This window comes from Schistocerca nitens, chromosome 2 (genome assembly GCF_023898315.1).
Source record: "Schistocerca nitens isolate TAMUIC-IGC-003100 chromosome 2, iqSchNite1.1, whole genome shotgun sequence".
Lineage (NCBI taxonomy): Eukaryota > Metazoa > Arthropoda > Insecta > Orthoptera > Acrididae > Schistocerca > Schistocerca nitens.
The window spans coordinates 1063197866-1063223505 of record NC_064615.1 but is presented as its reverse complement, the minus strand read 5'-3'; the positions used below and the strand labels follow the sequence as shown (position 1 = coordinate 1063223505).

Here is a 25640-nt window from a genome sequence, read left to right as displayed (position 1 = left end):
TTCATCTATAAAGGAGACAGCACATAGGATGCTAGTGCAACCTGTTCTTAAGTGCTGCACAAGTGCTCAGGATCTGCACCAGGTTGGATTTGGAAGACAGCGAAGCAATTTAGAGGTGGCGTGCTAGATCGGTTGTCGTTTGGTTTGAAAAACTCACAGGTATTACGCAGATGCTTTGGGAATTCAAATGAGAATTATTGGAAGGAAGACACTGTTTTTTTTTTTTTTTTTTTTTTTTTTTTTTTTTTTTTTTTTTTTGGTGAGGCATTAAAGAGAAAATTTACAGAACCAGCACTTGAAGCTGACTGCAGAACAATTCTACTGCCAACAACATACACTTCACGTAAGGACCATGAAGATAAGATATGAGAAATTAGGGCTCATATGGAGACATATAGACAGTAGTTTTTCCATCACTCTTTTTGTATGTGGAACGGGAAAGGAGATGACTAATTATGGAGAGGGTACCCTCTGCAATGCATCATACGGTGGCTTGCAGAGTACGTATTGTAGATGGAGATACTACACAACACTTTAAACAATGCACACATTCACTGACAGGTTACAGTAGCAGCTGGTTTAGATGTTTTTCTGTTGCTAAGAATACTGGGATAAAGCATCGGTCATCAGTTCCTATAGTTTCCCCCCTTGCTTTCAGCTGTTCACAGCACCAACACAGCCAGGTCATGTTGGGTAATCATACAAGGCCACATCAATCATCCAGACTGTTGCACTTCCAGCCACTGAAAAGTCTTCATGAACCACAGGTTAGTCTGGTCTCTCCACAGGTACCCTTCCACAGCTGTCTGCGTGTGTCAACAATATGAACTACTCCATCTCGGTAACGTTCGTGGTTCGTGGCGTGATGTTGACTAAATCTAAAATAACTTTGGGTCTGTAGAGTAACTAGGTTGGCAATTTGTTCCAATCCGAAGTTCGAAGAATACAGTTGCATTTTGTCATATTTGACTTCAGTCCTTGTAAAATGGTTATTTCCTGTCTATTGCACTGCACTCATTAGTCCAGCTGATGCAACTGTGCTTAATCTTTCTTGCAAATCTTGCCTTCATCAAAAAGTGAATGAATGAATGTTTGTGTTTTAAAATATATGCACAAGTTTAATATGATTGAAATAAATATGTTGGATTGATAAATTTCAGAGAGAGAGAGAGAGACGGTTATTCATAACTGCAACTCTGTGACAGTGAGCTCCTTCATATATTTTATATCACATACTGCATGTGATTTAGTGAGTAACTTTAATTCCAGGCAGATGTAGTATTTCATTTTCAATTTAACACTTTCATTCAATAATGCTATGTGATTTATTTATTCTTTGAAACAGGAAAACCTACAAAAACTTCATAGAAATCTTAAACGACAACTGGAACTTATTAAGGGTCAACGAAGAGAGAGTGTTGGAAATGATGGATGGGTTGTGGTGCCACACCAGGACCACTCTCACTTAACTTAGCTGCTGCTGAGCGTGTCTCCAAGTACTGTATTTTTATACCAAGAGTGAATGTGACTGTAATGCATATAAAAGTGAAAGTAATAAGTTTGGTCCTCGATGATTTGTGTTCCGTTAATACTACTAAAACTTTTAATTGCTGACCTGTAAAAAAAGCATTTATAGTATTTGTGTCAGACTGATGTGTGTATTTTATTGTATCTTATTTTGTTTTTCAATGAAAACCGCAGATTGCCCTGTGGAGTGTTCTTTCTCCAGTCTGCAAGGTGTTTTCATTTGCCTTGCCTGTAATTTTCAGCAACAACATCTGTGACTTGATTTATCTGTCAGTTTACCATTGTATTGCTCAAATCCTTATATAGATCTGTTTCTTGTTTTCATATTTATAAAAAATTAAAATATCTTCAAGTGAAGTCATATGACTCAAAAGGAAGCATTCACAAAATATTCTTGTGACAACATGCCAGTTTTCATGAGGTAGTTATTAAGGAAATAATGACAATTAAAGTTAGTGGATTGCACTAATATTTAATGTTGAGTAAGTGTACACAAGAAAGACTGTTGAATAGTATTTTTGTGTTTGCTTACAAGATGACTTCATGTTAATTATAGACTGGACACAACCATATTTATGAAAAAACTATTGCATTATGTTTTTCTGTTGTACTTAACTGTTCAAGTGACAGACTTAATTGTGAGCCCTTTGTTTGTATTGTCCTGTAAATGCTGAGGTGTGGCTGGAACAGGTGTAAAAAAATTTAAGTTGTTAGAGAAACCAATGGCAAGAAGTATACCAAACTGGTAATGGTGTTAGTCTGATAACATTTCCTCAGATGTGACCTATTTGAAGGTTAGCCAATTTTTATGAACAATGGCCTCTTTGTTTAGAGTACTGGTGAGTAGTTTTACACTAATTTATTTACATTAGGCCATTCATTTTATAAGTAACCACATATGAACAGTGGAGACAGAATGGGGTTTTGATTATTGTAAACAAAATTTTATACTGGAATGCATACTGATGCATAAGCAGAATTCAAGAAAATTGGAGATGGGAGAGTTTTTTTAAATGTGCAGCCATTCCCATTATTTTGTGGCAACCTGCAAGTCAGGGACATTGCATATTGTGTATGCAAAGTAACTATGTCAGTTTCTTATAAGATTTCAAAAACTAAACAAGTGGTTGCCATTTTAAAGCCACTAGATTACTTTCTAAGCATGTAGCAATACATGAGTTGGTCTTCAAATTGAAATAATCTGTGGCTCAAATTCTTTGCTCAAGTTATTGAACACACTTGACTCTGGACAAATTAGTATGATCTACAGTTGGAGGATCATGCTAATGCAGTATCAACATTCTAAATACTTCACGTAAACAAAACTATTGTGTAATTATGTTTTATTTTTGTGATTTTGTCAAAATGTGCATTTGGTTTAAATATTTATGTCAGTATAATACAACTCAAAATATTCTCAGTGTAAAAGTCAAACCCTTTATTTGTTACTTATTTACAGTCAGGTAAAAGTTCTATGTTTGCTGGCCTGCACTTAGTTTGAACTTTTGTTATGTTCTTGTTCATGTAGAAGGATTGAAACAAGGAAGTTTATTTGTAGTGGCTTAAGCAATCTTTGTTTCATATTTAATTTTCCATCTGAGTGAAGCATGAGAGATCGTTGTTGCATATGTTTTGACCATATGTCTCCTGCTGTGTATGAAGTGAATTATAAAACACACAAGTTGTAGAGCAGGCATACTTGCCACTAAGTCCTGGTAGACAATACTGAAAACTAAATTAAAGTATGCTTGTCAAAGAACATTTTATGTTGACATGCATTACCACTGTTTAAAGTAAAACTGCAATGTGTTTTAGTAAATGGACTACCGTGTATTCATTCCATAACAGTGCTAGTCTAGTAAAGTGAAGTGATTTACATTGTTGATTGAATGCACCTGTTTCTGAAACAATATGCCAAAATATTGACTGAATTTGACAGTCTGCGAGAAACCGTTTTAGGGTATGCAAATATTACTCTAATGCTGCGGGCAGCATGTTATACTGTTCATTAGGTGTCTTGTGAAAGTTCCTGTATTATCTGTATGACTGACCTTTTGTAAAGAGATGTAAATTTGTCATATTCAGCTAACTGTAAATTGTATGTCCATAATGTAAATACATTTTGATATTCTTTGTGACCACATGTTTCATTACTGTTCTTATCAATAATCTAGTGCATATTTACTTTTTTATTACTAAATGTGTTGAATGTTTTACATTCACCTGAAAAAAAAGAAAGAAAAATGTATGCATGCCTCTACAGTGGGATAGTCTTTAAAGTCCTTATTCATAGTCCAAATACTGTTAATACAATGAATTATACTAAAACATTTTATTGTAATATATTATTCATATCATTTGATGCATTTTGCACAGGATACATATAGATCTAAAAAGTTTCTCCTATATATATACACTTCTTTCTGGAGAACAACCAAAGCAAAATATACAGATTCATTCCAAAATTATCACTACAGTACACAACTTGTTTAAATAAGTCTTATTTCCTCAAATAAGCTTTATAAGCTCTCTCAATATTACTTTTTTCTGACTCAGTATAACCTAAAATGCTTTTAATCGCATTAAGATGACCTTGATGATTTTCCCTGTCTGTGAGGAAGTAGTAGACAGCAGACTTCAAAAACTGAAGAGTCATTGCTGGATCCATTTCACCTTTACTTGCATGTGCCTCCACAAGGCGTCGATACAAAGCCTGCAAAAATTAAAAATGACTTAATTATTTACTTTCCTTTTGGATTAGGAGAGAGAACAGACGAGCAGCTTAGTCTCTCAAATTACTACATGCTGCACTCTGGATCTGCTTTTTGTGGACCTGTTGAACAGTAAAAGGACTTTGTTATGCAGTGTGTGTGTGTGTGTGTGTGTGTGTGTGTGTGTGTGTGTGTGTCACACCACATGGGGTATTGCGCTACACACATCAAGGACAGGAGATACTGTGGATTGATCATCAGGCTACATAAATTTCAACGTGGACTGTTTTACAATATACAACTGTGTTATAACAGAAACCTTCCTGACAACAAACAAAGTACATGGTAATAATAGTGCAAGCAAATAGTGTGCAACAACATGTTTGGGTTCTGTGGCCGGAGGAACTTTATTTTAAATAAATCTCGGTCTTTCTGGGGTGACTTTGGTGGGTATGTCTTCAGCACCTAGTAATGCTCAAGGCATAGGACCTACTCTACCTTGCTATAAATAAAAATAAGGAAGAATCAACTCATTAACAAACAAGGTAAAAACAAAGCATCATATTCTCTCTCAGGAACTAAAAATCCACCATTACTTATGTGATATCTACTGCTGAATGAGGCTGCCTCCAGATTCTTCATACATGAAAATTCCATTCAAAATAAAATATCAAAAATAACAGCAAATATTTTGTTTTGCCCATATCGCAAAATTTGGTGCTTTACTCACACTCATGTAAATTAGAAGGCAGAGATTTTTGAGTTTGTGTTCACGGGCTTAGAATCTTCCTTAAGCCTAGGATTATTATTATTATTATTATTATTATTATTATTATTTCAATTAATGTTGGCATGGCAAAGAGTTATGTAGACACGGATTGGCAGGTCTCAGCAATGTAGTTATTCTGAAAGGATACAAATCCCCTCAGAATTTAATGGAAAAGCGCCGGCCGGTGTGGCCGTGCGGTTCTAGGCGCTTCAGTCTGGAACCGCATGACCGCTACGGTCGCAGGTTCGAACCCTGCCATGGGCATGCTAAGTTCTAGGCGACTGATGACCTCAGAAGTTAAGTCGCATAGTGCTCAGAGCCATTTGAACCAACTTCCTATGCCAGCAGAAAATGTGAACATAGTCAGATGTCTGCTGTTGTGCTGAAGGAATTTGTCTTCCACATTTAAATATGTAGACAGAGTGGCCATTTTCACTTTATTGTTAAGTGTTGATAGATTGCCCGTGTAAAACTTCAGAAGCCCTTCCCCCCCCCCCTCCCCACTTTTTTTCCTCCTCCTCCTCCTCCTCCTCCTCCTCCAAACAATTAAGATTTGATAGGTTTAACGTAAATGGTTTTTTTTTCCAATACTGTAAATAAATGTAATGTGGTATAAATATAATTTAACTGTATTTTTATTTTAACATCACACTAAGAAATTTTGATGTGAGACAAAAATAAAGAACTGACCTTCAAAGAATAAATGAAAAGTAAGCAGTCAGAAAATAACAGCATAGTTGGAAAAAAAAATAGCATCAAAATTGGCAAAAATAACACTGAAACAGACCATAAAATGAAATAATTTTTGTAGTGCTGTCTACCCACCTTCTGTTAGGTATTCTGATCTTGTAGAATCCAACAAAGAACTAATATGGTGCATTATCACATTTTTCCTTGACTATGCATCCTGTCGATTTCCATTTGATTTTCATTAGTCATAAATATGTCTTCCACTCCCCTCTGTTCTCTGATCCATTTATTAATTTTCTCCCCATTTCGAAAAGCACTATAGACCATGTTTACTCTTCTGTTTATTTCTTTTGCTGCCCATCCAGTGACTGTCTTCAGCTCCCCTTAACACCCATTACAACTAGTTCTATGATTTTTTAGGGCGCACAACTTCAACGGTCATTAGTGCCCAGACTACGTTAGGAATGCACCGCGAGTCACAAGTTTAAAACAGCAACGAAACGGAAAACACGATAAAAGACAGACTGACAGGCATAGGATTTAAAAAAAAAAAAAAAAAAAAAAAAAAAAAAAAAAAAAAAACAGCATAATCAAATGTCCTTAGAGAGGGGTGTCAAGTTGATAAAATGAAGAACGCGAGCAGCTGCTCGTGGGTCATCCGCTAAAATGGCCTCTAGAGTACATGGCAGGCCAAGATGAAGCCGCAGTGTGTTAAAATCCGGACAGGACGTGAAAATGTGGCGGACCATCAGCAATTGCCCACATGGGCAGAACGGCGCCGGTGCAGCCGTCAGCAGATGGCGATGGCTGAACCGGCAGTGTCCAATTTGTAACCGGGCCAAAACTAGCTCCTCCCGCCGAGAAGGGCGTGAGGAGGACGTCCAAGCTGCGGGAAGAGGTTTCAAGGCCCGAAGCTTGTTGTCTGTAAGTGCAGCCCAATCGGCATGCCACAGCGATAAAATGCGCCGACAAATGACCCTGCTACAATCTGACGAAGGGACACAACAAGAAGCTGTCCGAGGCTGGAGGACCGCAGCCTTGGCCGCAGCATCTGCAGCTTCGTTCCCAGGGATACCGACATGGCCAGGAACCCACATAAAGCTAACCGGAGAACCGACGTCCACCAGCTGCTGAAGAGAGCGTTGGATCCGGTGTATGAAAGGGTGAACCGGGTACGGATCACTGAGGCTCTGGATGGCGCTCAGGGAATCGGAGCAGATGACATATGCAGAATGTCGGTTGCAGCAGATGTAAAGAACAGCCTGGTAGAGGGCAAAGAGCTCAGCTGTGAAGACCGAACAATGGCCATGGAGCCGGTATTTGAAACTTTGTGCCCCGACAATAAAAGAACACCCGACCCCGTCATTGGTCTTAGAACCATCTGTATAAATGAAGGTCATATTAATGAACTTCGAACGAAGTTCGACAAAACGGGAGTGGTAGACTGAACCGGGGGTAACCTCCTTTGGGAGCGAGCTGAGGTCAAGGTGAACGCGAACCTGAGCCTGGAGCCAAGGTGGCGTGTGGCTCTCGCCCACTCGAAAGGTTGCAGGGAGTGAAAAATTAAGGTGTTGAAGGGGGCGACGAAAGCGAACTCCAGGGGGTAGCAGGGCAGAGACATACAACCCGTATTGACGGTCGAGAGAGTCGTCAAAAAAGGAACGATAAGACAGGTGGTCGGGCATTGCCAGTAGCCGACAGGCATACCGACAAAGCAGTATATCGCACCGGTAGGTGAGTGGCAATTCACCAGCGTCAGCATGAAGACTCTCGACGGGACTAGTATAAAACGCTCCGATCGCAAGTCGTAAACCCCGATGTTGTATGGAGTTGAGGCGGCGTAAGATGGATGGCCGTGCAGAGGAGTATACGAAGCTCCCATAATCCAGCTTGGAGCGGACGATCGACCGATATAGGCGAAGTAGGACGGTTCGATCCGCTCCCCACGACATACCACTGAGAACACGGAGGACATTTAGAGAACGGGTACAACGGGCAGCCAAATATGACACATGTGGAGACCAGCTAAGTTTCCTGTCAAATGTAAGACCTAAAAATTTTGTTGTCTCCACGAATGGGAGAGCAACGGGACCGAGTCGTAAGGACGGTGGGAGAAACTCTTTGTAGCACCAGAAGTTAATACAGACCGTCTTCTCGGCAGAAAAACGGAAGCCATTGGCGACACTCCAGGAGTAAAGACGGTCAAGAGAACGCTGAAGACAGCGCTCCAGGAAACACATACGCTGCGCGCTGCAATAGATTGTAAAATCGTCCACGAAAAGGGAGCCTGATACATCAGCTGGGAGGCAATCCATTATTGGATTGATCGCTATGGCGAAGAGAGTGACGCTCAAAACTGAGCCCTGTGGCACCCCATTCTCCTGGCGAAAGGTGTCGGACAGGACAGAACCCACACGTACCCTGAACTGTCGATCCATTAAAAAGGAACGAATAAAAAGAGGGAGGCGACCGCGAAGGCCCCATGTATGCATGGTGCGGAGAATGCCCGCCCTCCAACAGGTGTCGTAAGCCTTCTCCAAATCAAAGAACACAGCCACGGTCGGGCGCTTCCGCAAGAAGTTATTCATAATGAAGGTCGACAAATTAACCAGATGGTCAACAGCAGAGCAGCGCCTACGAAATCCACATTGTACATTGGTAAGTAGGCGTCGAGACTCGAGCAGCCAAACCAAACGGGAGTTAACCATTCGCTCCATCACTTTACAGACATAGCTGGTAAGCGAGATGGGTTGATAACTGGAAGGCAAGTGCTTGTCCTTCCCCGGCTTAGGGATCGGGACAACAATAGACTCACGCCAGCATGCGGGAACATGTCCCTCAATCCAGATGCGATTATAAGTACGAAGAAGGAAACCTTTACCCACAGGAGAAAGGTTCTCCAGCATCTGAATATGAATAGAATCAGGCCCTAGAGCGGAAGACCGTGATCGGCCAAGTGCGTTTTCGAGTTCCCTCATGGTGAATGGGGCATTATAACTTTCACGATTCGAGGAGCGGAAGTTAGGTGGCCTAGCCTCCTCTGCCTGTTTGCGGGGGAGGAAGGCAGGGTGCTAATGAGCGGAGCTCGAAACCGCTGCGAAAAAGCGGCCGAAGGCATTGGAGACAGCCTCAGGGGCCACAAGGATGTCATTCGCGACCATCAAGCCAGAAACTGGTGAGTGGAGCTTAGTGCCAGATAGCCGGCGCAGGCTACCCCAGACAACAGAAGAAGGAGTAAAACTGTTGAAGGTGCTTGTGAAAGCAGCCCAGCTGGCTTTCTTGCTTTCTTTAATAATACGACGACACTGTGCACGTAATCGTTTATAATTGATACAATTCGCCACTGTAGGGTGGCGTTTAAAGGTGCGTAAAGCACGTCGACGAGCACGTAAAGCGTCTCTACATGCTGCGGTCCACCAGGGAACCGGTACGCGACGTGGAGAAGAAGTAGGGTGAGGGATGGAATATTCAGCAGCAGTGAGAATTACTTCTGTGAGATGTGCGACCTGACGATCGCAGCTTGTGAAGATTTGATGATCGCAGCTTGTGAAGATTTGATCCTGAAAGGTCGCCCTTGAAGAGAAGAGCCCCCAGTCTGCTTTGGAGATGGTCCAACTAGATGAGCACGGAGAAGGGGTATGCTGCAGGAGATGGATAACACACGGGAAGTGGTCGCTCGAATACGTATCAGAAAGTGCATACCACTCAAACCGGCGTGCAAGTTGGGGAGTACATATAGAGAGGTCTAAATGTGAATAGGTGTGAGATGTGTCCGAAAGAAAAGTAGGGGCGCCAGTATTGAGGCAGACAAGATTGAGCTGGTTGAAAAGGTCTGCTAACAGGGAGCCCCTCGGGCAGGATGCTGGAGAGCCCCAAAGGGGATGGTGGGCATTGAAGTCTCCAGTTAACAAAAATGGTGCAGGTAGCTGAGCAATAAGTTGCATCATGTCTGCCCTGGTAACGGCAGACGACGATGGAGTGTAAACGGTACAAATGGAAAATGTAAAAGTGGGGAGAGTAATTCGGATGGCAACTGCCTGCAGGCCGGTGTGCAACGTGATGGGATCGTAGTAAATATCATCCCGGACCAGCAACATAACCCCTCCATGGACCGGGATACCTACCACAGGGGGTAGGTCAAAACGCACAGAGGTGTAGTGTGCCAAGGCAATTTGATCGCATGGGCGTAGCTTCGTTTCCTGGAGGGCTACGACGAGCGGACGGTGCAAGCGGAGCAGCAACTTCAAGTCCTCTCAGTTGGAGAGAATGCTGCGAATATTCCAGTGAATAAGTGCCATCGTAAGAAGAAAAGGAAGATGAAAGAAGGGGTCACCTCGAAGGCCGCTGAGGGCCTGGCTTCGAGCGAGCACTGCCGCCGCTATCAGTAGGCGGACAGTCATCGTCCATTGGTTCTATAGGTTCATCGGCCATCTTGGTAAGATGGCCGGGAGGGGGAGCTTCCTCCGCCGTTGAACGGCCAGATGTTCGGCTACCAGCGGTGCGGCCAGGCGAAACGGAAGACGGCCTGGGGCGGCAACCGCTGGGTGGCGCAGGAGGAGAAATGCGCCATGGCGGAGAAGGAGAACTGTGCTTCCTATGAGCCTTCTTGGAAGCTCGTTTGGTGGAAATACCGGTCGATGGCTGGGAGGTCGAGGTACGTAGGAAGTCTGCACGGGACGGTTCCTTCTTGAAGGCCCGTGCATCTGACTTCTGGGTCTTCGTCTTAGCAGAAGCTGATGAAGGGGCTGCTGTCTGTGGGGTGATGGGAGGAAGAGGAGACGTCGACCGCGCGATCTTAGCACTGGCCGAACAGACGACCGTGGTGCTGAAGGTCAGATCGCATGTCTGGGTTGCCACCTCCCTGGTAGTCCGAGGAGAGGCGAGGACAGTACTGTATTTCCCAGCTGGGAGCAGCGTGGGCTTCCTACTAGCCAATAGCTTGCGAGCAGCCGAGGTGGACACTTTCTCTTTGACCCGAATTTCTTGGATACAGCGTTCTTCCTTATAGACGGGACAGTCGCGGGAGGATGCTGCATGGTCACCCTGACAGTTCACACAACGAGGAGACGGAGGTGGACAGTCACCCTCATGGGCATCCCTGCCACAAGTGACACATTTAGCCGCATTGGAACAAGACTGTCGAGTGTGATTGAAACGCTGACACTGGTAGCAGCGCGTAGGTGTCGGGACATAGGGGCGAACAGAAATAACTTCGTAGCCTGCCTTGATGCGCGATGGCAGCTTAACACTATCAAAGGTCAAGAAAAGTGTCCGGGTCGGTACAAGGTCATTGTTGACCTTTTTCATGACCCTATGGACAGCCGTCACGCCCTGCTCAGCGAGGAAAGATTGAATCTCCTCGTCAGTCAATCCGTCGAGGGATCTAGTATAGACCACACCACGAGACGAATTCAAAGTTCGGTGAGCCTCCACCCGGACAGGGAACGTGTACAGGAGTGTGGCCCGAAGCAGTTTTTGTGCCTGAAAGGTGCTCTCAGTTTCTAGTAATAAGGTACCGTTACGCAACCTGGTACAAGATTTGACAGATCCGGCTATGGCATCTACGCCCTTCTGGATAACGAAAGGGTTGACAGAGGAAAAATCCTTTCCGTCCTCAGATCGAGAAACGACGAGGAACTGTGGGGCAGGCGGTAGTACTTTTGTCACTGGTGGCTGGTCAAGTTTCCGTTTTTGGGCAGAAGTCGAGAGAGATGGAGTGAAATCCATTGCGGAGGAATCCCCCATGATTGCCAGCGTCTCCGATGGCGCGCTCCTTCCTTGTGGGGACCCTCTCAGAGGGCACTCCCGCCTTAGGTGAATGGTTACACCTCAGGTCACACCTCCCGAGAAACAGACGGAGGGACCAATCGGCATGGTCAGAAGGTATCAGCTCAGGCAATCACCCCTCCCTGGGCCTGGCCTTTACCAGGGGGTACGTGCGTGCCTTACATGTCTACCCAGGGCGGGGAATTATGCGTTACCCCCTCACCGGCTACGCGTGCGAACGCGTGGGTCGGCCTTCAGGCGCGCACAGGGAGGAAGGAAGAAGAGGAAAAGGAGGAGAGAGAGAGGACAGACTGTCTCAAATGCCGAGGCGGAGACCAGAGAAGGCAAGGAGAAGAAGGCAATGAGAAGACAAGGGAAAGAGTAAGGAAGACAGTGAGATGGAGAAGAGCAAAGAAAGGAACCAACCAAAGGAAGGAAGAAACGAGAAGTGAAAAAGCAAAATGACCGCAAATAGAGGTCGTGGAACCGTCCGTCTCCGGACGCAGGCGCTAACTACCCCCTTGAGGGGGAGGGACTCCTTTTAGTCGCCTCTTACGACAGGCAGGAATACCTCGGGCCTATTCTAATCCCCGGACCCGCAGGGGGGGGGAACTAGTTCTATGAATTCACTGCCAATCATTGAAGATAATTTTAGTCTTATGGTAACTGATATTCAGTATTACTTTCATATTTGCCCTGTCAAGTTCTTCTACCGGCTGATGAAATTAATCTGCACTACAGGCAAGCAGTACATCATCATCATCATCCTCAAAGCAAATTAGGTTCAGGCATTTTCATTATCTCATAGCACTGTAATGTTACATAGGTACAAGACCTTCACCTTCTACATCTACATAGATACTTCACTCATGTGCCCCCCCCCCCCCCCACACACCCACACCCACACCCACACCCCTCCCCGTGCATGCACAACCCCTCCCATAGTAATGATTAATGGTAAATCAATGGTTAACTAAACTTTTAATTATCACTAAGGTAAAAACTAAGATGACTGTGTACAAAAGTTGAGTTGTCTTGGCATAAAACTCTGGGGGTGGGGAAAGTTTAAATCTGCTGTGGCTGATATGCAGTCAACATAATACGATGGTATCCTTCTGAGAAGTCTGGATAAAAGTATGCTACGCCATGGCGGTTCCTTTGGTTGCTCTCAGCTTATTGAGGGTTATGGTAGCTTGGCATTCCATATTCCAGGTTTTCAAAATGTTATGTTGCTGTTGCAATCCTAGGTTTGCGTCCTGTACTCCGAGTTCAAGTTTGTCTCATTTAGTTGCTTCTTTAGCTCAATTTTCAGCGAATTCATTTCCCAGAATACCCACATGGCTCGTGCCTAGATGAATTCCAGAGCTGTGGAGTTTGTGAGGTTTCATTTATACACTGCATGCACTCGGCAGAGAAAAGTCTCATGGCCCCTTGCGTGTGCAAAAGCAATAACTGCCCATCATTGACTTTCGATCAACCTGTGTAGATGCATGTCAAATTTGGGTAGTCGTAGAGAACTGAACAGAACATGCCTCAGGATGGCGGTATCAATATTTCTGTTCAGGCTGCCAAAGAGGTCCATCCATATCATAAGACTAGATTCATACCATGGGGGATGGTGAGTGTGGCTGCCGAGAGGGAATGCTATGGACACAGACAAGAGGAGGCAGTTTGGGTTCTTGCATAGAGCTTCCAATCTTATCTCAGCTGGTCTACCCATTTTTGGGCACATACCACTTAGTTTGTCAAGAGCTGCTGGCATCTGACCCTCAGTAGTGGGACACCATTTCCAGCAGGAGGCTCTCTAGAGCACTCTTACAGAAGGCTCCAGTTGCCAACTGCACTCCACAGTTGCCAACTGCTCTGGTCTAACAAGCTCAGTACTGATTGTGCTGCCAACCTGTAGACAACACATTAGGAGTTCAGTTGTGATGAAATCAAGTCTTCATGAAATCGCAGAACTGTGCAGTCTGTGCCCCGAGAGGTGCTGCTGAGAGATCAGAGGGTATTAAGCTTCCGTGATTGTAACGACAAAGAGAGCTATGCTCAGAAACAATTCCTGTGGGACCCAGCTTCCTTTAAGTATTGGTTGCTTAAGTGTCAAACTTACCTGGAATGGAATCGGAGGGATAGGAAATTCTGAATAAAAATAGGTAAACACACCCAGACATCCCACACATAGTGTGGTCAGGATGCTATGGTGCCAGGTGGTATTATGTATGTTCTGTAGGTTAACGAGCACAGCAATCAGGTTGGCAATGCGTGAAAGCATTTCGCACTGAACATTCCGAATGAATCAGATGGTCTATGGTGGACTGGAATGCCTAAAAGTCACTCTGAACCTGTAATATATGTCCTCTGGCTTCCAGGCACCAACACAGTCATCAGCTGACCATTATTTTGAATAATTTGCATAGCTCTTTCGTTAGACAGATTGGTCAATAATTATTTAAAAGTTGAGGTTCTTTTCCAGTTTCAGGATAAGAATGACAGTACCCTCCTGCCATGGGAGTGGAACTCCCCTTCCTACCAAATACAAAAGTAAAACCAAAGGATCTGTTTTATGTCATCATTGCTGAAGTGTTTAAGCATTTGATTATGGATTGTTAAGTGCTGTGGAACTCTCAAACTCTAAATGGAACACTGTACAATTCAAAGCTTTGTGCATGGAAGAATAAGGAGTTTCACTCTGACACGCATTTCTGGGTCAGGAAATTAGGATGGTAGTTACTGCACGCAGACACTTTGGTGAAGTGTGCTGCAAAACATTTAGTGGTGATGGGGTATAAGTACAGATGTTGCCATTGAGGGTGTTGACAGGAATTACTGTTGACAGTGGAATTTAGTCCGTACTTGAGATGGTGGGGTGTGGGCTCCCATAGATGACACACACTATTACTGACAATCCTGTTTTTTTCTTCATTTAAGGAAAAAAAGTGCCTTCACTTGAAGAGTCTTAAATGTTATTAAATGTTCCATAGAGGGATGACACTTTTGTTGATAAAGTGCCCTGCAATGCTTTCTGATTGCTGCAGTTATTTCTTCAGACCACCATGGGAACGATGTCCGTCGGGAAGAGACAGAAGAATAGGATATTGTTGTTTCCACAGCTTGTAAAATCCTGTCAACAGCATGTTGTACCACTCCTTCAATTTCCTTCTCTTCACTGGTTTCAAAAGTTGCTCTGGAGGTGAAACCCTATAGTTGGTTTTCCGAGGTGACTAATGTGGTGGTGTTCCGTTGGTCAATGGACCAAGAAAGAGAGAGGGTGCCACTGAGTTACGGGTGAGATGCTTTGACTGCAGGCTGTAATATCTATTGCTAAGTAAGATCTGTGGGATTTACTGAAATGTTTTGGAGCTCTAGTATTCAGGAAGCAGACTTCCAATTCTGAAATTAACTGCTCTATTGCTTGGACACTGCTGGTTGTGATTTGGCTGCCTCACAGAGAAGTGTGGGCACTGAAGTGTCCCAGTAGGAGGAAGGGTGGGGGAAGCTGTTCCACTATATCCACCAGCTTGTGATATGGTACAGGTTTGGCTGGGGACAGCCAGATATTACATACTGTTACCCTAACTGACCATAACAGCCACAGCTGCTAATGCATTGGTTAATGGCACCTGCTCACTGAAAGTGTCAGATCTAGTGGACATGCAGACTCCTCCAGATGACCTCTTATCATTAATGCAATTTGTACATTAGAATTTTTGAAAGTATCATTTTGTGTTTCTGAGAACCATGTCTTCTGAAGTGTCATGCCAACTGCAGTGTAAGTAGCCATTAATTGACAATGAGTTCAGCTGCTAGGTGGTGAATTGTGCTCCACCAGAATGTGCAGTTATGCGTTGATATTCATAGGCTTGACTTCAGTTGAACTTTCGGTTTATCCTGTTTGTCCTGAAGATTTACCTGTCTTGACTTCTCAGGCATCCTGCGAGGGGGCCTCATTGGCAGGAATCCTCATCCCTGATGATCCCATAGCGGATTTACTTCTTCCTCTTGAGTACTGAACATGTCGGTGAATGAGGGGGATGGTGTCACGTGCAGTTTACACATGTAGGGCATTGTTCACAAGGACTGCCCTGATTTGTTGTCCTGCCACATGCCACACAAGTAGCTTCATTATCAGGGAGGATGTGTATCGAACCTCGGGGACCGAAAAGATATAGGAAGAGGAAGTCAGGCTTGACGTCACACATATGAATGATAACATTAACTTTCTCAGCTAAAAAATTTCCATTAAAGGCTAAGATGAAAGCTCTAGTGTCCACCCTATTATCATTAATATCTCTCTGGTTATGAAAAACAACATGGACTCCATGCTGCTCTAACAACTAAGTTAGCATGCAGTTGTAGCATTACGTCCCGGCAGAATACGACACTTTGAATCCTTCTAAGTTGATTATGAGGAGTGATGATACCTGGTGTATCCTCGAGCTTGTCACAGGCCTCATGCCTGTAACTGGTTAGCGTTCAATGTTTTGATCAACTTAGGTCCATTTTTCATCTTCTTTATTGCAGCAAATTCTCCAAAGCAATACTCAAATACTCAATATTCTCCACAAAAAAACAGTAGGTTTTTGTTGGTGCAAAAGATTCTCCATCAGTTCTGGAACATACCAAGAACTGGGAGAATTGTCCACCTCAATTACTCCTTGCTTGGCTCATTCCAAAGCGTGTTCAAAGACCCTCAAGTTACTAACTCCGGTCTGCGGCTCTCTCTGGGGGTGCCACCCAGCCACAACAAAGGCTACCACGTAAAGCAGCCATTGCCTGCTGTTTCAGTGTCCCAGATAAAACAGGCATCTAGTCCTCAATATACATGAGAAGATTACAGCTGAGGCAACAGCACTGTGTTCCCTGCGTTGCCAGGGGCTACAACACGAGAGTGCATGATGACTGCCCTACTTCCCCACCCCCCACGATGGATTGGAGCCACACTGGACTTCGGGTGTGAATAAAAATCCACTCATAATAGGAGGTGTATAAGATGATACTGCGCAGTGGATAAATTCTTTTGCACCATGTCAGGTGTCCTTCCCCAAACGGTCCACAATTGTGAGAAATGTAGGAAGATGGAGGTGTAAACAAGGCAAAAACATTGAAGGAAATGCTGTGAAATGAGCTAAAACTGATGGCTCATGGGTGCTAAAATAATGGGTAGTCATGAACATGAAAGCTTGAATAGGTATAAGACTCCTTTTAGTTGCTTCTTATGACAGACAAGGAATAACTGCAGCTCTATTCTAACCCTGACACCGCAGGGATGGGGGGCGTTGTGTTCCCCTTCTTGAGCTTTGTAGCAATGTCTACCAAACAATGGTGGTGGTTTTTACTGTTTGTGGTTTTTTTAGATTTTACAGTATTTTGCTGTTCTTCCCATTACTCCAGGATGCAGCATCACATGTATGTTCTTAAGTCAGCACTCAGCACCTGGAATGTTTAATTGTAGTGTTTCCATCCCCATTGTTTCTTTTGCTAGTTCATCAGCCAGGTCATGCCTAAAATGCAGACTTGACTCAGAGTCCACAGAAAGACTGGATATTCCTGTACAGCACAGGGAATGTAGTAATGGACAGTAGAGATCACTGGACATCTTGGATAGTACTTATCTACTGCTCGCAATGTGCTCAACGAGTTACTTTATTCAATGAAATTCTTGTGAGCAAAATTAATGTATGTATATTTTTGGGATCTGTGTATGGCTATTAATTCTGCAGTATGAGCATTGCATTTATTTTGGTAGAGAACATTTTACTCGATTCAATATGTGGACTTACGCACAGTCGTACCATCCGAACCATCTGTGTAAAAGACTCTAAAATAGGAATATTCTTTGACAACAGATGTAAATTCACAGAATAAAAATTGTGATCTAAACTGTCTTTGAAACTTCGTGGCAGATTAAAACTGTGTGCAAGGCCAAGACTCGAACTCTGGGCCTTTGCCTTTCGCAGGCTAGTGCTCTAGTAACTGAAATGCCCAAGCACGACTCATGGCCGTACTAAGAGCTGTACTTCCACCAGTACCTCATCACCTACCTTTCAGACACAACAAATGTTCTAGAAAAGCCAGTACCTCATCACCTACCTTTCAAACAACAAATATTCTAGAAAAGCTGCAATATTCTTCCTTCCAGGAGTGCAAGTCCCACATATTTCAAAAGGGAACTTCTGTGAAGTTTCGAAAGTACGAGATGAGATACTGGCAGAAGTAAAGCTGTGAGGATGGGTCATGAGCTGATGAAAAACAATGTTTTATAGTCTAAACAGCATCAAATCAGTCTTTATAGAATGTTTGTAAACATACTCAATCTGTTTCATAGGAACTGGTGCCTAGGAAATGGGGAGTATCAAGTTCCTTCATTTAGGTTGCCTTAAGTTGTCGTAAAGGCAGTAGCAGTTTTTATCAACAGAAATCAGAAAATTATACTGTTCCACTACTTTCAGCAGTTGGGTTTCAAAGTATAGTTCTGGATGAGCACGGGCAGGTCATTTTCTATGAAAGTACGTGACATGACGTAGGTGATGAAAAACTGTCTGTATCTATTGTTCTCCACCCATTTTAGCATCTTGTGTATGGATGTCTGGAGTTGGAGTTCTGCTGTGCATATGGATATGTGACAATAGTATAAACAAAGATAATCAATTTTGTAATTCTGGCGGGACTATAGGTCCCACTGAGGTTACTATGTCATTTACTGCATTCGCAAAAAGTGTAGTGCTCACAACTGATAACCTGCATGTATTGGTTACTGATGGTAGTTCCCACTCTGACTCAAAACGATCATATCCCACATTAAAGAGAGAGAGATTATAATAGAGTTTTTACTACTGCCATTGAGATGTTAAAGTACTTTATTATTTGTGTTCCCTGGTCTTGAGGACGTATTTGTACATTGTCAGATTGTAATTGGCGTGTCGTACACTGATCAGCCAGAACACTATGACAACCAGCCTACTACCGATATAAACCCATCCAGATGCTAGCAGCATTGACTGCTAGTCATATATACACATGCTGCGCGTCGTATCAGTGAGCATGCTGGCTGTGTGTAGACTGGGGAAGGCGCACAATGTATCCGAGTTTTACTAAGGGCAGATTGTGATGGCCTGGGGGCGCAGCATGGGCATTCTGGAAACTACACTACTTTCCAGGTGTTCGAGGATTGCTGTGGTGAGTGTCTTCCACATGTGGTGAAACCAAGGAGTAACTATCTCCAGATATCACAGGTTGGGCCGCTACCCCTCATTAAATATGTCAGACATCGTAGGCTGGTCGGACTGTTACAACAGGACAGGAGATGAACTGTGGCGGAACTAACATCAGACTTTAATGCTGGGCAGAGTACATGTGTGTCTGAAAACACAGTGCACCGAACACTCCTAACGATGGGCCTCTGCAGCTGACAACTCATGCATGAGACAATGTTACCACCATGACATCGACAACTACGATTGAAATGGGCATGTGACCATTGGTGCAGTAGCAGAGCATTGTACGCTCTAATAAATCTCAATACCTTCTTCATCATACTGATGGGAGGGCACGAATCCATCATCTTCCAGGGGAACAGCTCCTTGACACCTGTACTGCAGGACAGAGACAAGCTGGCGGCACCTCCATTATGACGTGGGAATCTGACGTGGGCATCCACGAATCCAGTGGAAATCGTGCAAGGCACTATGATGGCATTTACTAGTTGCACATCACTCCTTCATGTGACAATCATATTTCCCAATGGCACTGGGATTTTTCATTAAGATAATGCGCCATGTCACAAGGCCAGGAGTGTGGTGGACTGGTTCAAGGTACACAGTGATGAGTTGCAGTTGATGTGCTGATACTCCAGCTCGTCACTGAACCCAATCAAACACATCTGGGATGAGACTGAACGTTGCATCAGAGCTCATCACCCCCATCCCCGTAATTTACAGGAATTAGGTGACCGTGTGTGCAGATGTGGTGCCAACTCTCTCCGGTGACCTACAAAGGCCTCATTGCTTCCATGCCGTGACACGTCGCTGCTGTCACCTATGACAAAGATGGACATACCAGCTATCAGGTAGGTGGGCATGATGTTGTGGCTGATCAGTGTAGGCTTCCAGTTCTTTTTAATTAAATATAGGGTATTATGTGCCAGTAAGGGGAAGTTTAGAGTGAAGATAGGATTGTTTTTATCTAATTTCTTATGTTTCCACATGGTATACTCCTATATTTCTGCAAGTTCAGCAATATATGATAAATTTATGTTAATTTCTGTTTGATGAGGAATCTTTGGATTCTTTTTTAAGGCCACAAAAACAGCTGAGGTTATAAGCTCCTATGACATAACCTTAGAACGCCAAAAAGTGAAATAAGTTAAAGGCGACCATACGTTACGGCCAAATGACGGAAGGAAGGAACAAAAAAACAAGGACTTCCCTTGCGGAAAGGTCCACAAAATGCATTGTAGAGACAGTGGAGGTCTGTAACTGAAGATTAAATGTGATTCGCCATATTGCTATGAAGGACAAAAAGTAAAAATTGGTTTACACCCTGTGCATTATCCGCTAAAATGGCTGATAACTCAGACGGCAAATATACACTGGAACAGAAGCGGTTAAAAAATGCCCACTGGGTCAGAAAATACCATAACATCAAAGGTTAAAGACAATGAGCACAAAGTGGTGGGGGATCACCTTGTAACAAATAATGATAGCTAAAATGACAGTGCCCACTTTGCAACCTATCTAGAATTATTTCATGATGAGAGGGCAGAGAGGAGGTTGGCAGGGGTTTAATTTCCTGGAGCTAGCTAGCTACCATGAAGTGAAGACCAGTGGTGATGCCAAAGTGACACAGCTATCTGCTGACAGACAGCAACACCGAGCTCATTTGAAGGAATGGAAGAGCTAGCAGGTCAAGTTAGAGGACTGGAGCCATGGCACCAGCTTCATTTCCCATCAAACCGATGTGACTACCCATGTCACGATGGCTTCCTCAACAGTAAGTAAGCAGAAGCTTTCTTGGATCTGTTGCAATATGGGACAGATAGTGTACAGCACACAGATGCTCTGAAGGGCACTGAGAGAATAGGAGCAAACGACCATTAAAATCCTGTGTCCCAGATGAACTCCTGACAGAGCTCTGTTGTAAAATTCAAGCAGTATTCTGGAATCCACTATCGAAAAAGGTCAGCACCAATCACGAAGGTACACTCAACATCACAGTCAGTCTTAGTGCCGTCAGTGGACACAAAAGTGCTATCTGTAAGTTGTGTGCGAAGGTCAAGATACTTAAAGTGATAGATCATGTCCTGAGAAATGTCCTTGGGAAGTGAATGAAGTTCAAGATGAGCACAGGCCACCACACGAAGCCAAGGTGGTAAAGGGTTCACACCCATTGGGAACATGGCAGGTAGCATGAAGTTAAGCGGCTGGAAGTAGCCAAAAGCGAACTCCAGGAGGTAACAGAAGAAGAGCACGCCCCATACTGGCGGCCAAAGGATTCACTGAAAAAGGAGGCATAGGGCATGTGGCCGGGCATTGCATAAAAATGGCATGCGTATCCACTGAGGAGGACATCACACTGGTATGACAGTGGTAGTTTGGCAGCTTCTGCATTAAGACTCTCAGTCAGTCTAGTGTAAAAGGCACCAGTGGCCAAACATATTCCACAATGGTGGATTATGTTAACACTGCATATGATGGGCAGATGAATAAATGAAGCACACATAGTTTAGTTTCGAATGGACAAGGGATCGGTATAAATGGAGGAGGCTGGTCCGATCCGCTCCCCAGGAATTACTGCTTAGGACATTGAGGGACAGGGTACAGCATGCGGCCAGGTAAAGACACAAGGGAGGACCAAGAAATTTCCCGATCAAACATGAACCCCAGGAATTTCATAGTTCCAGTGAAAGAAAGAGCAACAGGCCCACGGTGTAAAAACAGTGGAACAAGTCCATTTTGCCAAAAATTAATACAAATAGTTTTGTCAGTGGAAAAGCAAAAGCCATTATCAATGCTCCACAAGTAAAGATGATGGTGCCATCACTGAAGACACCGCTCAAGGTGAGAAGTCAATGGATAACTCCACTGGATTGCAAAGTCATCTAAGAAAAGGGAGTCGGAGATACCTGATGGGAGACAGTCCATGATAGGGTTAGTAGCTACAGTAAAGTGGATGACTCAAGACAGAGCCCTGAGGCACACCGTTCTCCTTGATAAAGATGTCAGACAAGGCCAAACCAAAACGTGGTGTCATAGGCTTTCTCCAAATCAAAAAACGTGGCCACAGTCTGGTGGAAAACCATTCATGACATGGGTTGACAAAGTGACAAGATGATCAACTGCAGAATGGCTCGCACAAATCCACATTGTGCAGTAGTTAGTAGATTGTGAGACTTCAACCAACATACCAGACAGCCATGAATCATATGTGCATCACCTTGCAAAACACAGCTGGTGAGAGACATGGGGCAAGCTATAAGAAAGGTATTTGCTCTTACAGGGCTTAGGTATCGATATAAGAGGGGCTTCATGTGAGCTTCTGGGAAATATGCAATCTGCTCAAACATGTTGTACAAACAAAGGAGAAAGAGACTGCCCACAAGAGAAAGGTGCCGCAACATCTGAATGTGAACATCATCTGGCCCTGGATTGGAAGACTGGGATGAGGTGAGACATGGTCACACTTCCTCACAGCAAAGGTGGCATTCTAGCATTCATAATTCTGACAGGAGAAGTATATTAACCAAGCCTCCTCCATTCGATTCTGAGGGAGGAAGGTGGGGTGATAATTGGTGGAGCTGGAAATCTCTGCAAAATAGTGGCTCAAGATGCTGGAGATGGTAACTGTGTCCGTGATGACATCATCTGCTACGGTAGAAATTGGGGAATGAACCTTGATGCCAGAAAGCCGATGGCGGTTGCCCCACATGACGGAATAGGGAGTGAAAACTGTGAAAATAACTTGTAAAGGAATTTCAGCTACTATCTTTACTGAAAAATTTGATGACACTGAGCACTGAAATGTTTATAATGAATACTGTTTGCCATCGTAGGATGACAGTTAAAAATGTATAGAACAAGTCTCCAGTCGTGGCATGCCTCGGTGCACCCGGGGGCCACGATTGTAAATTAATGCAGATGAATAGGGAAAACAATCCTATAATGTATTCGCAGTATGCTGCTTGACACAGTCACATCACTATATAGACATAACATTGCAAAGCAATATGGAACGAGCAGTAAGGATGGTAGTATGGAAAGTGAATGAATGACTTTGGTTTATTTGGAGAATTTTAGGAACGTGTAGCTTATCTATAAAGGAGACCACATACGGGACACTAGTGCGACCCATTCTTGAGGACTGCTTGAGTGTTTGGATCCTCGACAAGGTCAGGTTAAAGGAAGACTAAGCATTCAGAGGAGTGCTGCTAGATTTGTTACTAGTAGGCTCAGTCAACATGCTAGTGTTACAGGGACGCTTTGGGAACTCAAATATGAATCCCTGGATGGTAGATGACATTCTTTTCGTGAACACTACTAAGAAAGTTTAGAGAAAAGGAATTTGCAGCTGACTAGAATGATTCTACTGCCACCAACATACATTTTGAGTAAGGACCACAAAGGCAACGTAAGAGAAATTAGGGCTCATACAGAGGCATATAGACGGTGACTTTTCCCTCGCTCCATTTGTGAGTTGAACTGGAAAGGAAATGACTAGCAGTGGACAAAGTTCCTCCGCCACACACTATACGGTTGCTATGTACATATAATAGTAGACATATTGTGATTATTTCAAATTACAACTCTACAGAGGGAATTAACAAGTGGCTACCATTGCAAATTAAGTGTACCACTATGTATCTGTCCGTGAACCACCAACAAGCACGAATTTCCTGTTGCTTTGTACATTTCATGGCGAGGGTTCATAGACCCATTTTCAGACTATTTCTCCTCGGCTCCACTCTCAAATAGCACATGGGCAAAATTAACACCTAAATTTTCCTGTGTGAATTCTGATTTTTCTTATTTTTCTCTCTGTGTATATGGAAGTCAACATTTGGAAGAGAAAAAAGAGAAATCTATAATGTATAAATACAGAATTAGCAGTTTCTTGCTTCACACACTCACATTGTTTAAATACCTGGACATAACAATGCAAGGTGATATGAAATGGAATGAGCATGTGAGGAGTGTGATAGGGAAGGCAAATGGATGACTTTATTTTATCGGGATAATTCTGGGACAGTGTGATTCATCTCTAAAGGAGACCAGATGCAGGGCACTAGTGCAACCTATACTTCAGTACTGTTCGAGTGATAGGGATCTGTGCCATGTCAGATTAAAGAAAGAAGAAGCGGGCTGCTGGATTTTTTACTGGTAGGTTCAAACATAACTTGCAAGTGTTACAGAGATGCGTCAGCACTGTGGTCATGCACCTCAATGTGTTTACTGGCCGTCTCTCTGTTTGGTGACTAAAGTATAGTGGTGGTACAGAGTCCTAATATTTTCTAGATTCTAAAATCAAGGCAGTTTAGTGACTTTCAGTGTGAATTAATACATAGTAGAGAAGATGCAGTTTTATTGTGGTTTCCAGCAGGGTTAGGGGGACATGGTAAGCAGGTTAGGAGATACGTATCTGAAGATCATTGACACTAACCACCATGAAGAAGCTAAGCTCAATGTAGAACCCTACATGACCATCTGTGTTGCGACTGTGGACCAACCTGCAACACGCCACTCTTCATCCAGTAGAAGATCATTATAAGGTATTAGGTATGTAAGCTTCAGTCTATTTATAATCACTGACACACTGTTGGAAGCACAATCATGAAATAAAACTTCATAAAGGGCCCACCAGTAATAAGAGAAGCAGGCATTCACATTGCTCAGTCACAGACTTGTGGTAGGCTGTCTGCCTTATTGCTGAAGGGGTCCACATACGAGATATTATGCTTTAAACTGTTTTATAAAATAACTCTTGACCTTTTCTTTTGTTCAATAAGTAGACAGAGAGCCCTCCAATGAAATAATTAAATCACATGACCTCAGAGTAGAAAACTCATACAGAATATCCTTAAGTTGCACATATAACAGAAACAGCAAGCAATAATTAACAATACAGAACGGTGATGCAGATGAATATCATTATCTCCTGGCTAAATGCACTGTTGTACTCTACATTGTTTAATGTCATCCTACTAAAAGAAATAAAGCTTCATGATAAGAGAATATACTGTCATGGTTAAAAAAAAAAAACAGTAGATCAATGACAGAAGACATATACACAATATGTCATGTATGTAAAAACACTACTAACAGCAAGCTTCCAGTTCTTTGCAAATTCATTTAATGGAAAAATGTATGCTTGGAAGCAGATTGTGATCTGCAAGGCCATAATGTGAAACATTCGACATGTCGACATGTGTGTGTGGGGAGGGGGGATATGTACCTGCACATAGCATGAAACAGGTTTTAAATGTAGACACACACACACAAACCCATGATATATATATACATATACACACACACAAAAAAAACCATGACATACATTTGAAAATTGTCAAGGCCAAAACTAGCCAATAACAGGTTATATATACATAGTGCAAGAAAGGTATCTCCTAACAAAACTGACAGCTTACAGTGGTTTTTAAAAATATTTGATTATTCACTATAATAACTCAGTTTTTATGACATAAAATTATGTGATATATAAGCTTACACATGCTCAGTGTCAATAACGTTTTGAAATTGAGGAATTAAAGTACCCTCTTCCTCTGCAGTTTCACTATTTCTATGTCAACACATGCCTGCATTCTTATTTCACAGCAGTAGAGTCACGTTGCACAAGTAGTATACTAACAGTTAAAACACCTGACTGTCCCCCCCCCCCCCGCTCATAATCCCTGGCACTGTCAAGATCTGTTGTCTCCCCCCCCCCCCCAGAATAGCAAGGAAAAGGTGTACCCAGCATTGGAGAATAACAGAAAGTGTAGTAGTGAGTGTCACCCAAAGGCCAATATTAATCACGAATAGCACACCAGACAGAAATTATCTTTAAAAGACATTACGCTAATAGCATTTAACACAACCTACAGCCTTCAGAATCATCTCAGTTCATCAAGTAAAATGGTCCACTTGTATTTTCAGGTATACCAAATCCAGTTCGAGCTGCCACTGACAACT

At 43.2% G+C, this 25640-nt stretch overlaps 2 protein-coding genes across 2 annotated transcripts in view; one reads left to right on the top strand and one right to left on the bottom strand.

The window, feature by feature from the left end:
- LOC126237436 (mitogen-activated protein kinase kinase kinase 7-like) overlaps positions 1–3665 on the top strand; it is a 169148-nt gene extending 165483 nt beyond the window's left edge. The window contains exon 12 of the mRNA XM_049947551.1: positions 1346–3665. Coding sequence (XP_049803508.1) covers positions 1346–1474 — 129 coding nt within the window. The 3' untranslated portion in view covers positions 1475–3665. The remainder of the gene's footprint in view (positions 1–1345) is intronic.
- A 204-nt stretch (positions 3666–3869) lies between these two features.
- The window catches only part of LOC126237437 (protein quick-to-court), a 342763-nt gene continuing 320992 nt past the window's right edge, over positions 3870–25640 (bottom strand). Inside the window, exon 9 of the mRNA XM_049947552.1 lies at positions 3870–4240. Within this exon, the coding sequence (XP_049803509.1) occupies positions 4028–4240 (213 nt within the window). The 3' untranslated portion in view covers positions 3870–4027. The remainder of the gene's footprint in view (positions 4241–25640) is intronic.